Source organism: Thamnophis elegans, chromosome Z (assembly GCF_009769535.1).
Source record: "Thamnophis elegans isolate rThaEle1 chromosome Z, rThaEle1.pri, whole genome shotgun sequence".
NCBI classification, from domain to species: domain Eukaryota; kingdom Metazoa; phylum Chordata; class Lepidosauria; order Squamata; family Colubridae; genus Thamnophis; species Thamnophis elegans.
Window position 1 is genome coordinate 23083798 of NC_045558.1, and position 14971 is coordinate 23098768.

Genomic DNA, 14971 nt, shown 5'->3' on the forward strand with positions numbered 1-14971 from the left:
GTGGTATTCAGCCAGTTCTGACAAGTTCTGGAGAACCGGAAGTGGAAGTTTTGAGTAGTTCGGAAAAGCCACGTATAGACTGGCACTGCCCCTGCTGCCTCCCAGCTGATCTTCTTTTGTTACCCTGAACAGGAGGATGGAGTTGGAAAACAGGTTAATGGGTGGCGAGGGAATGGGGATTTTGCAGTATCCTTACCCTGCTAGGCACACAAAGCAATGTCCACAGAACCGGCAGTAAAAAAAAATTGAATCCCACCACTGAATAGGAGCCAATATATAGCTTAGGGAAAATTCCATAGACCAGGAGCCATATAAGGCAAGTCTCTTTTGAACATGTCCAATAAACAAACATCTGGTATCCAAAGCATTTTCAGAGGGCCTCTCCTGCTCTAAGTAACTGGAGAGATTCCTAGCCATGTCAAATTTAGTTCTGATCACTTTATCAAAACATTATACATCCTTGCTATCACAACAGAAATGCTTCTGTGCCTTCTTGGTAAGAATTCCTGGCACTAACCAAACTGAAGACACATCATGGGAAACATCACATTTCTATTTGTTTGTATATTATAACTATTGCGCTCCAAAACTGATCTCTGAATGAGATTATAAAGTAGCCCAAAAGGTTAGTTGGAGGGAGGCATAGCATAATCTTTACAGCCAGACTATTGATGTAGCTCACGTTTAGGTGTTTATTTTTACTAAACTTTAGTTGAAGTTCACTGATGGTTTAATTGCAAGTTCATTGAAACTTGCCATTTTAATAGAAACAGTGCAGTAGTTTCATTGACTCAAGCATTGCATCTTTTAATAGAGGAAAACAGAATCGACATATAGGTAAAAAGCCTCAAGCTTCCATGCTACAAACCAGTAGTGGGATTCAAAAATTTTTACTACTGGTTCTATGACATGATTTGGTGGGCATAGCTTGGTGAGCGTGGCAGGAGAAGGATACTGTAAAATCTCCATTCCCTCCCCACTCCAGAGGAAGGTTACTGCAAAATCCCCATTCCTTCCCAATCAGCTGGGGCTCAGGAGGAAGAAAATAGATGGGGTTGGGGCCAGTCAGAAGTGGTATTTATCAGTTTTCTGAACTACTCAAAATTTCCGCTACTGGTTCTCCAGAGCTGGTCAAAATCTGCTGAATACCACCTCTGCAACAAACCTATTAGTAATGAAAAGTTAATCCATTCACAGTGGTGAATCAATCCACACACACACACACACACACACACACACACACACACACACACACCACATGCCCAACTCATGTTTATCCTGAGTTTTTGTATAGTTCCTGACAGTCATTATTCTTCTCTTCTTCCACACCTAAATATAGAAAGAGTCAGAGCAACATTTAATAATAAAACAATTACGGTACATACATAAACATCATATTGGTTGCAAATTCTTAACATCTACATTTTAGAAATAAGATGCAACATTTAAAATGTTAACACTGCCAGAAAATTGTCAGAATAGAGTGTCAAAATTCCACCTCCCATCCTGGCAATAAACCTCTTTGCAATTTGAGAAGAAGCTAGGTAATATGTCAGTAGAAAAAAAGATTTATAGGACTTAAAAATCTCTAAACATCCTGCTTATAAAACTTTGTTTGAATATTTATATATTATTTACATTTGCTTTTACTTATTTTCCTTGTTTTAGCTGGAATTCACAAGCATGTAAAACATATATTAAACTGCAAAAAAAAATCAGATACAGTAGAGACAGCAACAATCAATCATTCTTGCTTAATTGCTATGGAGAGATATTTGGGGGAAAGAAGGTTGTAGTCAGGGAGAGAAGTTTTAGCTGTCTTTTGTACTGTGATTACACTTGAAAAATCTTATTTTCTGAAGAAAAGGAGACCTTCAATGAAGCTGTCAATGAAAGCCTTTTCCTCCTAGAGTCTTATCATAGTACAATGGACAGTATGTGATGGGCAGTACAAGGAAAGAAAGGGGAGTGAAGGGAAGAAAGAAAATGGGAGAAGAAGAAAACGCTGAAAAAGAAACAAAGATGTGGGGAAATAATATTATGGACAAATGTATTAGATAAGAAATTAAAGGGCAAATTTCAAATACAACCAGTAGAATAATCTGCGGTTGTGCATTCCTTAGGATAGGAAATTTCTGAAGTATGCCAGAATGCAAGTGTGGGTCTACTTGATTTCTTCCCATTGTGTGATGGGATATAGTCTGGATTCCCAGGAAGGAGGGATGTACTCCAGAAGAACAAGAACAAGATAGCTTGCCTGAGAGAAAGAGTGTCAAAATGATTCTTCCTTAATAGTTCTCAGAATATATGATTTATCCCCAGTGATGGGATTCAAATAATTTAACAAACAGTTATCTGCCCTAATGACTGAGTGGGTGGGTGCGGCCATGCTGGGTGTAGCCAGGGTGTGTGACAGGCAGCACTCAGCCTCCTGCACCAAGCTGGGAGCAAAAATGGGCTGGGGGCAACCCCCCATGCCACGTTTGGCCTAGTAGGCTTCCCTGCAGCCTCCTGGGAACAAAAACAGGGCATGTGGGGATTCCTGGAAGGAGTGGGGCAGGAAGGGGTGGGGCCAGCCAGCAATTTAACAAACGGTTCACCAAACCTGGCCCGAACCAGCTGAATCCCACCACTGTTTACCCCCCTATTTCAGCCTTTTAGTATGAGCTATATCTAACGTAAGAGAATACAATGAAAACAAATGTAACATGATACAAAAATTAAAGTTTACATTATAAACAGTCCATATGGCCCCTATAATTAATTGTGTAGAATTAACAATCTGTTCTATACATAACATTTGGCATTTCTAGGTTTTTCAGTATTGGAATCTAAAAGGAAGAGAAAAAAACTCTAAGATTTATCTAATCTGCTGTAGAAATACATTAAAACAGGAAGAATAAAAAGTAAACAAATATTTTAACACATGATCTACTGTTCTGACTCTCTCCACTTAAATTGGACAGAAGTATAGCCTAAATTATGAGTGTTCAACCTTGACAACTTTAAGACTAGTGGACTTCAACTCCCAGAATTCCCCATTCTCTGGCCTAGGAGATGCTTGCATGGCCCCACTCAATTACAGCAAAAGATAAAACATCAAAGAAGGCTGAAATAAAGGCTCTAATGCTTGGAAACAAGATTAGAGAAAACAATTTTTAATGATGGTTCTTAGTCATTGTATAGCATGAAAACAAAGTTCTGTACTTTTCTAGATTTTAAATTATTTTTACTTTCTCTTTAGCTTTAAATGTTTTAAAGGAAATAAGAGCATTTCCACAAAGTCTAAATTCCATGTCTAACATTCTCACACATCAGGTGTTAAAGTTGTCAGCCAACATGAAATGTCCATTAGATGAGCCAAAATCTGATTGCATAAAACTAGGCTTTCTTATTAGACTTTTCCCAATTCTATCCAGAATGTAACATTAAGAACTACCTTAAGAAATTTGGGTTGGATTGTCTACAAAGGATGAACATATGATTGTGATCCATGAAGCTGGATATGAAAGAACATATCCAGTTTTGTTTTGCTTGAACAAAATTGCAGGCACCTATTTTGTTTTCTCTCTTTTCCCTTTGAGCCTTTCTCTTAGCATTAGCACAGCAAAGTTGCCAATAAAGCTGCAACTAAGTTGAGGAGACCTCTGCAGGCCTTGAAAACTCACAATAAATTATCAAAAGAATTAAAATCAAATATAAATCACACAGAAGTGAGCATGGTGTTAAACGGGTCTAAGCATATACAGGCAGTTCTTAACATGCAACCACAATTGGGAGTGGAATTGGATGTGATATTATTTTTATGCAAATCATGCCAGGATAGCAAAGGTTGCCTCTGTGGTTGAGTGCATTTTGTTAATTTCATGTTACTGTGTTGTTTACTAATTTGATTGCTGTCATTTGTCATCTCTGAAGTTTGTGTAAAAGGCTCTGATCTAAACACCCAAAGCTCCAAACATTTCTGGATCAGGGAGGGAAGAATCCAAATCTCAACATAAAAGGAGTGGAACTCCTAAAGCAAATGTTGGCAAATTCTCATTAGGTGGAGCTATAACTTAAAGAAGGTGGAGCTTTCAATCTGTGTCCTTGTGTGCTTGAACAGAAAAGAGCAAGGTTTTCTTTTGATTATGTCATTGGATGGTAATTTTTCCCCTTGAAATTGTTTTAAGCTTATTACTATTAATCTTCTCATCGTTCCTATCACCCATCTCCTCCCACTTATGACTGTATGACTGTAACTTTGTTGCTTGTATCCTTGCAATTTATATTGGTTATTTCCTGGTATGATTTGATTGCTTATTTTTACCCTATGACTATCATTAAGTGTTATGATTCATGATGAATGTATCTTTTCTTTTACTGGGAGCATATACACCAAAGACAAATTCTTTGTGTGTCCAATCACACTTGGCCAATAAAGAATTCTATTCTATTCTATTCTATTCTATTCTATTCTATTCTATTCTATTCTATATGCTTCATATTTGATTATTGCAATGGCAAAAATACAATTCAAAACAATGTCCCGAAGGCAACTGAACTTCACTTTTTCTTTTGCTTCTCACCCAAGAAGTTTATTCAGTTCGGTGGAGGAAGCTTCTTGGATGAGAAGCAAAATGTCTTCAAGGAAAAACAATTGCCTTTCGAAATAACACCTTTGGGACAATCATGGAATGGAGGTCCAAAAATCTCCATAGGCAGTTCAAAACAATCTGATGGCATGACTCAAAGTCATTTATGGTCATAAGAAACAGAGACTGTCCACCTCTGCCTTAGACAATATATTCAGATGCTGTGTATTTCACCCTCTTCTTTTTAATAGCATGTGTTCTGGAGAAATAAGTAGGAAGCTGATATTAGCACTCAAATGCACTCCAGAAGTGAGGGTAAAAGAATTTCATTAACCCACTCCAAACTCCAACCACAACAAAATCTTCAAATTTGGCTAGCCTTTCTAACATTTTTGTTTCCAAAGGGCAGTTGGCATTTTTAAGATGGATGTTGCACTCCTGAGCCCTAATTTAAACTGCCAAGTTTCCTAAGAGAGCTCGTGTTTCTTGCTGTCTTGTATTACTCATAATGACGTTGGCATCAAAGCCACAGATTTTTCACATCTTTTGTGTGTATACTGCTACACAATAAATTTCTGATTAAACCGAGAATCAGCTATAATAGAAAATGTCAGTGCTCTAAACTCCGCTGAAGGGTGTGTGCCTATTTTGCTTTTCAAATTTAAATCAGGATGTTGCTTTCCAGATTAAGGAGCATGTAGTAGTGTTGCTATTACTTTGCACAGCACCTGTTTTCCACTTATATCCTGGCGCTCAAAATTAATTTAGGTTCAGACCTTAATGAGTCACTACTGCAATATTGCACTTCCTAAGTATAGCTCAACCTGCATTCTTTGCTAGGAGGCTGAGATGAAAAATCACACAATGTTTTTAAAAAATCACAGTGGGATAATTCACAACTTTTGAAAATATAAATCCAAACCATGGGTCTGTCTTTCATACTTACTTTCTTTCTTTCTTATTTTCTTTCTTTCTTTTTATCTCAGCTTTATGACAGTCTTCCCAAACATGGCACCCTCCAGAGCATAGAGTGATAGTTTGAGGGGACTATTTAAATTAATGCATCTGATTCCCTGTTTAGGAATATTTTTTGATGTATTTATTAATTTATATCCTGCCTTTTGTTCAGGAAATCAAGGCAACACAGGCAGCATTCTTTCCTCAGTACAACTACAAAGAGAGGGAGGTTGGAATGACCCAAAATTATTCAGAGAGCTTCCATGGCTGAAGGTGGAAGACAATCTAGGTCTCCCTGATCTTAGTCCAATACCTTAACCATTTCAGTGGTTCAGCTCTCCTGATTCATGTATTACCTGTTTTCAAACTGTGGCAGACATTTTAAGCCTCTGCCTCCAATCACACAGTTAAGCGTAAACAGGAAGAATGGCATTAATATATATATAGAACAGACATCAGTGGAACTGCAGAGTTGAGGAGAACATGAGTAAACAGCGGGGTGGGTGGGAATGGAATCACTTTGGCAGCCACGACTGAACAATAAAAGCCCCTGTTTTGTTAAGTGCATGCTAAAAAGGGATGGAATTTTGATCCTCAGTTGCAGCCATCTTGACTGTTTACACACAGACACATACAGACATGGAGAAGTCCTGACAAGGGGCATCCAGAGCAATCCCAAATAAGCTCCATTATTTCTCACAGACTTGCTGTCTCTTTGCCCTTTCCTGTATTGTAGAACACCCTTGAGGATCTCATGTGCCTTTGGTGTAAATTATGGAAATTATGAATATAAATAACTCTATACCAACATTGTTGAAAACTTGTTAGCATCTTGCTAGTATTCAGTGAATTGTGTCACTTGATTTGATATCTATGTTTTTTTGCTTAAAATATGGAACGGCAATCAATTCTCACAAATCTTCTCATGTCCCTAATATTTATGGAGAGCACAAACACATACGCAGAAAATAACATGGCACATTCGGCATACTAACATTTATAAATTGGCCCTTTTGAAGTAAATGTTTTTGTTTATATCCAAACTTTTAAGTTGAGTGGCAGTTAAGCAAAAAATGGGTGATTTTTTTTTCTGACTGGGAGCTGAATGTTCCATGTTTAATGGTTTTCTGCTTCCAAGGCCCCAGGAGAACATCTGGAAATGTCACAGTGTTTCTAAGGGAGAGACTGACATTTTTCAGCCTTTTTTTTTCTTTTGGGTGGGAGGCTGAGAAGTTTAACTGCAAAATAGGTGATTATATTATGTGAAAACTTAAAAGCTTTAGTTTGGACTATTTTCAGTACAAAACATAAATAGTAAATACTGTACTGTAATCATGTGTGAGTGCCAAAGAATTGAGGCCTTTGAACTATGGTGCTGGAGAAGATTCCTGAGAGTGCTTTGGAATGCAAGGTGATCAAACCGGTCAGTCCTAGAGGAGATCAACTCTGACTGCTCTTTAGAAGGCCAGATCCTGAAGATGAAATGCCAATACTTTGGCCACCTAATTAATGAGAAGGAAGGACTCACTGGAGAAGAGCCTAATGCTGGGAAAGATTGAGGGCAAAAGAAGAAGGGGACAGCAAAGAATTAGGTGGCTGGATGGAGTTACTGAAGTAGTAGGTGTGAGCTTGAATCGACTCTAGAGGATGGTAGAAGACAGGAAGGCCTGGATGAAGTCTGTCCATGGGGTCGCAATAGGTTGGACACAACTTTCCAACTAACAACAACAACAACATATCATGTCTCTAGAAGGAGAAATGTAAGCAGTGTTCCTCTGGGCTGATGTTTGTCAACCTTAGCAATTGATTGATATGTGGACTTCAACTCCCAGAACTCTTTAGCCAGCATATTGGCTGGGGAATTCTGGGAGTTGAAGTTCATTGTTCTTAAAGTTGCTAAAATTGATAAACCTTCCTCTTGACTTCATACCGTATTTTTCAGAGTATAGGATGCACCTTCCCCCCCCTAAAAGAGTGTGGAAATGTTGGTGCATCTTATACACCGAATACAGCCATTTTTGGCCTCCTGATGCTCCGCCCCCTGCATCCCATTTTTGCAAAAAACAGGCCATTTTTCACAAAAATTGAGAGTTTTTTTGCCTTCCCTCAGCCCCCAGCAGCACTCTGGGGCAAGGAGTGTTTTTGCCTTGCCCCAGCCCTGCTGAAGCCTGCAGAGTTCTGCTGGGGACTGAAGGAAGGCAAAAAAACCTCTGTTTTTTTCTTACTTGCCTCTTTGAAATCTTGGTGTGTCTTATACACCGGTGTGACTTACAGTCCGAAAAATACCATACCTTAATTGTATTGTACTAGGTGTGCTAACATAAAGCTCATCTCTATTGTTGTGTTTTTAAAGTAAATATTGAATGAGGAGGCTCAGTTCTGTCAGGAGTTTGTCCTGTTGGAATATGGTTGGTTTTTGTTTCTTACTATGAAAGCAGTTGCTTCCATTTTTCTTTTAGTACAAATAACAAATATTTAGATCAAAACAATCCCCACATGTAAAAATTAAACACACTGCCAAGGTGGGTCCCGATTTTGACATGAAGGCCTCATTAGTTAAAAAGGCATGGCTTTGCTGTATGGGAATTCACATCCCACTTAGTCTATCGGATTAAGAATAACACAAGGCCCTGCTGTCTATTTATCATTTGGCTCATCTCATCTTCCAAATGAAGACCTCCTCCTAAATTCAAAAGGACTCGTTATACACCTTCGTTTATCTGCTCGGTACTCCCTCCCTTCTTTTCAGCTGCCTTTCTCTGCTCAACGTGCAAAGCCTTTTCCCCAGCTGCCACACACAAAACCTTCCCGCCACTGTGACCTACTTATTCTGGCTCTGCTCTTTCTGAAAAGAGTGTAAATAGAAACTTAGCCCCTTGGCACCCTCAGTCGGGCTTTCATAACTCGGTCCCAAATGCGGATAGCACCCAGCTAGACTGCCATTCATTAAATGTGTTAAATGTCAAAACCTTGCTGCTTTCATTCACTTCTCATGCATGGATCTCTGAACGCGGGTTTTGTTATAAAAGCCAGTTACATGAAAGTGCTTAGATATTCTCAGGTTTGTATTAATTGAAAGAATGAAGAGCTGGTTTCTACAGTAACAATACAATAGTCTAATTTTGTTATAATTAGCTATTTGCCACAACTTCATGAATGGAAGGAGAAACAGGATACTCTGTAGCTGAAGATCATGCAGTACTTCATTCGTGGGTTATCTTTAAGAAAACAAGATGAGTTGGTTGAGAAAACCAGAATATGGCACAGAAGTTAAGATGTTGAACTAGAATGAGAGAAACTGCCCATTAGTTGATTTTGAAAAAAAATGACCCTTAATTTCACCTACCCACAAGGTTGAATAGGAAAATCTGGTGGGAGAATATTAAATAGGCTGCTCTTGATTTCTAATGGATCGAGCGGGATCTCAATCTAATAATTATCCAATGCACTATAAGTTAATAGTGTATTTTTTATTTCCTCAAGGCAGACACGTGGTCAGTGCTATCCAAGTTGTCGGGTGATTAGACTTTGCATAATGAATCGTTAGGGTAGATAGTTGGTCTATCTACATAATTCCTGGAAGAACATCACTGGTAGCACTTTCTCATACATAATCTCTTGGATAGAGATTGCATTATACGGTCTTTCTATTCTCTGAGTAAAGGGACAGGATGGCTCAGTGGCTAAGACACTGAGCTTGTTGAAAGGTCAGCAGTTCAGTGGTTCAAATCCCTAGTGCCACTTAATGGAGTGAGCTCCCATTACTTGTCCAGCTTCTGCCAACCTAGCAGTTCGAAAGCATGTAAAAATGCAAGTAGAAAAATGGGAACCACCTTTGGTGGGAAAGTAACAGCGTTCCATGCACTTTTGGCATTTAGGCATGCCAGCCACATGACCACAAATATATCTTCAGATAGTGCTGGCTCTTGAGCTTTGAAATGGAGATGAGCACCGCCCCCTAAAGTCAGTAACGACTTGCACACATGTGCGAGGGAAATCTTTATCTTTACCTTTATTCTCTGAGTGAGAAGATAAATAAAGAGCAGATGCCAATATCCATAGTATATGCACAACAGAGTGCAGTACTACTGCACATTTCCAATTCCCTAAACCAATGTTTCCTCAACATTGGCAACTTTAAGGTGTGTGGACTTCTGGGAGTTGAAGTCCACACCTCATCAAGTTGCCATAGTTGAGGAACACTGTCCAAAGTTATAAAAGTTCCAGGGATATAATTGATGAAGATTCCCTTTTTAATGTAAATAAGGAAAATGCTGCTGCAATCACCTCCAACAGTAATTTATGTACCACAGCAGATTCCTAGAATTATCCTTTGCATTTATATCCCTTTAGCTTTTTGTGTAAGAAGATAGTTCCTACATTTCTCTCCTTTCATTTTCATAGAAATCTTCCATCCACAAAATTTTTCAACTTTGCTGGAAGAATAAATCTTTCCCAAACTTGGGGCCAATTCTATCAGAACTGAGGTGGCTTGCACATATAACAATTGCCCAGGAATTTGCAGAGCCATACTTTTGTCTATAATCCACAATAAACACACGAAATGCCAAGCTGTAATGGGGGAATCTCATTGGCAGAAGCAAACAAATATGGTTTAGTGAATTCAGATAGTGAAAGAATATATTTTTGCCTCAACTGGCAAAAGTAATCTTATTTTGAGCTTTTCACTGATGAAAAAAAGCCTAACTAATCTGGGCTATTAAGTTAAAATAGCAACAGTTGACCAGTTATCAACAAGAATCTTACAAATTCATAGTTGATGTTTGGATTGCCAGATTCTGGGCTGAAAATATCTGAATACTTACTAAATGGCAGCAAAGAGTTTGTTTTATGGGTATCTCTGCCACCATCGTGTGGCTATCTGGAAATTTGCAGACCAAATCTGGAAGCAGCATATTGACAGAAACGGCACAGTATTTTTTTCATTCCCATTTTGCAATATTTTGGCTGAAAATAACACTTATTTACCAACCAACTGTAAAGTGCTTTTTTATGCAAAGCTTTTAATGAGTTATGAGAGAGCCAATGCTCAAGAAAAACAAACAAAACACAAAACACCCACCCACTTTGGCTATGAAGAAAGATTTGGCTTTGGGAGCAATTGGGGAAGAATTCAAATTGACTAGCATGGAAAGTAGGCTACTGCTGCTACTCCCACATCAGTAGACTGCAAGACATTTTCTCCTTTTGCAGATCCTCCTCCAGGTTTGTAAAAATATCTACTGCAAAGGCAGTAGGTTCTATGTGGCCTCACTCTAAATAAGCAGTAAGTGCCACATTCCAACAACTAGCCTGTTCATGTATAGAATAACAGAGTTGGAAGGGACCTTGGAGGTCTTCTAGTCAATCCCCTGCTTAGGCAGGAAACCCTATACTATTTCAGACAAATGGTTATCCAATCTCTTCTTTAAAACTTCCACTGATTAATTGCTCTACTTGTCAGGAAAGTTCTCCTTGGTTCTAAATTGCTTCTCTCCTTGATTAGTTTCCACCCATTGCTTCTTATCCTGCCTTTAGGTGCTTTGGAGAATAGATTGATCCCTTCTTCCTTATGGCAACCCCTGAGATATTGGAACACAGCTATCATGTTATCCCTTCTTTACATTAAACTAGACATACTCAATCCCAGCAACTATTCTTTATATGTTTTAGCGTCCCGTCCCCTAAGCATCTTTGTTGCTCTTCTCTGCACTCTTTCTAGAGTCTGAATATCTTTTTTATATCATGGTGACAAAAACTGGATGCAGTATTCTAAGGGTGGCCTTACTAAAGCACTATAACGTGGTATTAACACTTCACGTAATCTTGATTCTATTCCTCTGTTTATGTAGCCTAGAACTGTGTTGGCTTTTTTGGTGACGACTGCATGCTACTGGCTCATATTTAAATGGTTGTCCACTAGGACTCCAAGATCCCTCTCACAGTTACTACTATTGAGCAAGGTACCACCTATACTGTACCTTTGCATTTCGTTTTTCTTGCCTAAATCTAGAACCTGTTTTCTCACCACTGAATTTCATTTTATTAGATAGCGCTCATTAAACCTCCTCCTAAGCCAGTGGGTTTGTGGGATCTGATCCAAAAAGTAAATATGGGCCACAATATTGAGAATATCTGTCTGTTTTTATGTGTGCTGCATATGCAGTGCATATAAAAACAGACAAAGTTTCCATTGCATATTTGTGGTTGCTGTTTTGATTTTTGTGATCATAACTGCTGACATCTTTTAAGCAACATTACCTTAGAACCCTGCTTTTACCAACATCTCTGCTGTGCAAAGTGTAATGAACCTTGTTAAACAATGTGTATTAATGTGCATGGTATGTAAATATTAATCTCAACTAAATGTGTTATATATGTAACGTAGATTCATTTGAAGTACACATAAAGGCCACTTTATTGGTTCATTCATATTCAAAACTCACCCTGTAGCACAAAGGATCTCAGGCTTTATTTAAAAACAAAAGCTCCCTAAAAAGCAAAACAATTTCTAAAAATCAAAGCATGGGATGACCCTCTGGTCTAGACCTTTACTTACCTAGAAGTTAGTCCAATGGCAATCCATACAGAAGGTTAATTGGGAAAAAAGCAAATGAGGGAAGTAGGTATCTTCTTAAAAATAAAGCACCGGATGAAACATAATTCCTAATTTGTTTTATGGGTTTCCTTGTTTATTTTCAATATTGGTGCATTGTTCTTGCAATGAGTTTCCAAGATAATCTCATATGATAAGATGAAACACATTGATTTGAGAATTCTAAATTATTCCTAAAATCATAAAGTTGAAAGGGAACATTTTGGGAACAGAAATTGTTCTACTAGTATGCTTGGGGAATGTATGATTTTTGAAATCATCAAAACCTAAATAAAGAGTCAGATGTCATGAGATTTTTGGTAATCTCATATAGATCTTGTATGGCAATGTGAAATCTCACACAATATTATATGAGAATACTAATATTTCTCAAAAGCTTATCTAGATTTTGGGCATTGGGCATTCTTTAAAATGTATTTTTACTTAATTTGGCAATCTAATTTACTTAGATTGACCAAGAATATTGTCAGCCTTCATGCAAAATAAAATTTAACATATAAAGACTGCATTGTAATTTATGGGTTAGATTTCTTCATATGGTTTCTTACCTCAGTATTATTTAAATTGCATGTGTGAGTTCCTGAAAACCAGCCTTCATTTGAACATTGATCAATATCCACTTTCTGTAGATTTATGTCAACTTTCACAACACCCCTGAAAAAAAGAAAGGAAAAAAAGATTAATTTGCATAAGACCAGGGTACGATGGAAAGAAATAGAAAAGAGCTATAGTCCATTTTAAGATCATTTCTGATAAGTTATGATTAGTGAATGAAGCATCTTATTTAGTAAATCTAGTTACAAGTGCCAAAACTACACTAAATATTAATGCCACAAAAAAGGATACATTCTAGTTCAGTGATGGCGAACGTTTTTCTGCTCAGGTGCCAAAAGGTGCACATGTGTGCGATAGTTGTGTGTGCATGCCACATCCATAATGCAATGTCCTGCCCCGCACATGCATTCACAATCTTCCCTCGCTCCCTCCCACGCAGGCCTCACTGAAGCCTCCAGACTTCCTGTTGGGCCAGTTTTTGCCATCTCCAGGCTTCAGGAAAGCCTCTGGAGCCTGTGGATGGTGAAAAATGGGCCCGATGGGCCTGCTGGAAGTTCGGAAATGACTCTGGAGCCCGTGGATGGCAAAAACAATGGGCCCTTTTTTTGCCATCTACAGGAAGTTTTTCTGAAGCCTTGAGAGGGCGAAAACAGCCTCCCCCGCCCTCTGGAAGGCCAAAAATCAGCCGGCCAGTGTGAGCATGTGTGCTGACATAGAGCAATGTCTTGCATGTCCTCAAATATGGCTACATGTGTCATCTGTGGCACACATGCCATAGGTTCGCCATCACAGTTCTGGTTGGTTGGTATATCACAGTACAGTTTCTTTTACATTGTGCTCTTCAGTTTATTGGATTAAAGAATCATCATTCATCCTCTGTGCCCATTTGAGATGCAACAATATTCAGTGTGTATGGAAAGTATATTCCAACATCTCTGGAAATATTAGATTTGGAATACTACCTTAATTTATGGTAGTTATACAGGTATACAGTACTTATACAGTTATATTGTCAATACATAAGGGATAATTATAATTCCTAATAATAATTCACCCCATACCACATTCAATTTATTTCCAAACAGAGACAAAGTAAACTTCCATAGGGTCTCCTGAGTCATCCTAAAATCATAACGGAGTGGAGCAGAATTATTTGTTTGGTTTTATGAACAGAATGTTTCTGTGCCAAAAAAAAGAGTCTGTCTGAGGCAATTTCTTCTTTTCGTATACCAAGAAATAATAGATCTTGCTTATGGAATTAACTCCTTTTGTATAGTGTCCTGAATGACAACAGACTTATTTAATTAATTGCAGGTTGATTTTAAATCCAATGTTTTCTCATTGGTTCAAGCAAGTATAGAATATTTCTAGTGTCCAACCCTGAGAAAATCAGGAAAGCTTACATGGGCTTTCTACAAGAATCTGTCCAACTGTCCATTAAGGGAAATGAGTGGGGGGGTAAAAGAGGTATTTATTTAGATTTAGATGATTTAGATGTATTTAGATATCTTGTGCGTGTTCAGGGACTTGTGACCTATGATGTGTTTGACCTCTCTCTCAGGCTCAGTCATCTCCAACAGCAGAAGATTATCCTCATTTAAGAAAATTGGGGGCAGACTTCACAACCTGTCTGTTAATTCTGGGAGGTATAATCTGGTATCTGAAAATTCCATGGTAATGGAAGATTGGCATACTGAATGGAGGAGAATAAATTAAAAAGAGAGAGAACACCTATTTTTAAATAGCATTAATCAGTAATAACTAACCCTTATGACAATGACATACCAGAAACCATCAGTCCATACAGACAAGTAGCCACGTATCAAGTATTTACAGGTTTAAAGTATTTCTATTTCTATTATGCATTCAAGCTCTGTTTTCGCTGGCCAAGTCATTGTGGGCTGGCCCTTCACTGTTTTGGGCCAGATCTAAGCACCTCGTTTGACACCCCTGCCTTTTTAGAGCAAAAAGTAGGGTATATGTCATGTCAATAAATAATACATTGAAATAAATTTTAAAATGAATACAATAATAAATTTAAAAAACTAACTACTTCTCAGGACTAATCCATGCCTTATAAAATTGGTTTTGACATGCATACATTCATTTATTTACACACATCCTTCACATGATATATACTTGAAATTGAAAACCCTATATTGCATTAATAAAGCACTATACAGTAGAATTCAGCATGGTTACTGCCTTGGAATAGAAGCTGTTTTTCAGCCTATTTGTCCTTTTTTTTATTCTCCTGTACCGTCTGCTA

General features: G+C 38.0%; 1 protein-coding gene across 1 annotated transcript in view; it reads right to left on the reverse strand.

The window, feature by feature from the left end:
* Nucleotides 1-14971, reverse strand: part of GPR158 (G protein-coupled receptor 158) — a gene marked incomplete at its 5' end in the record, with an annotated part of 150260 nt that overhangs the window by 104226 nt on the left and 31063 nt on the right. The window contains one exon of the mRNA XM_032237834.1: nt 12696-12801. Coding sequence (XP_032093725.1) covers nt 12696-12801 — 106 coding nt within the window. The remainder of the gene's footprint in view (nt 1-12695; nt 12802-14971) is intronic.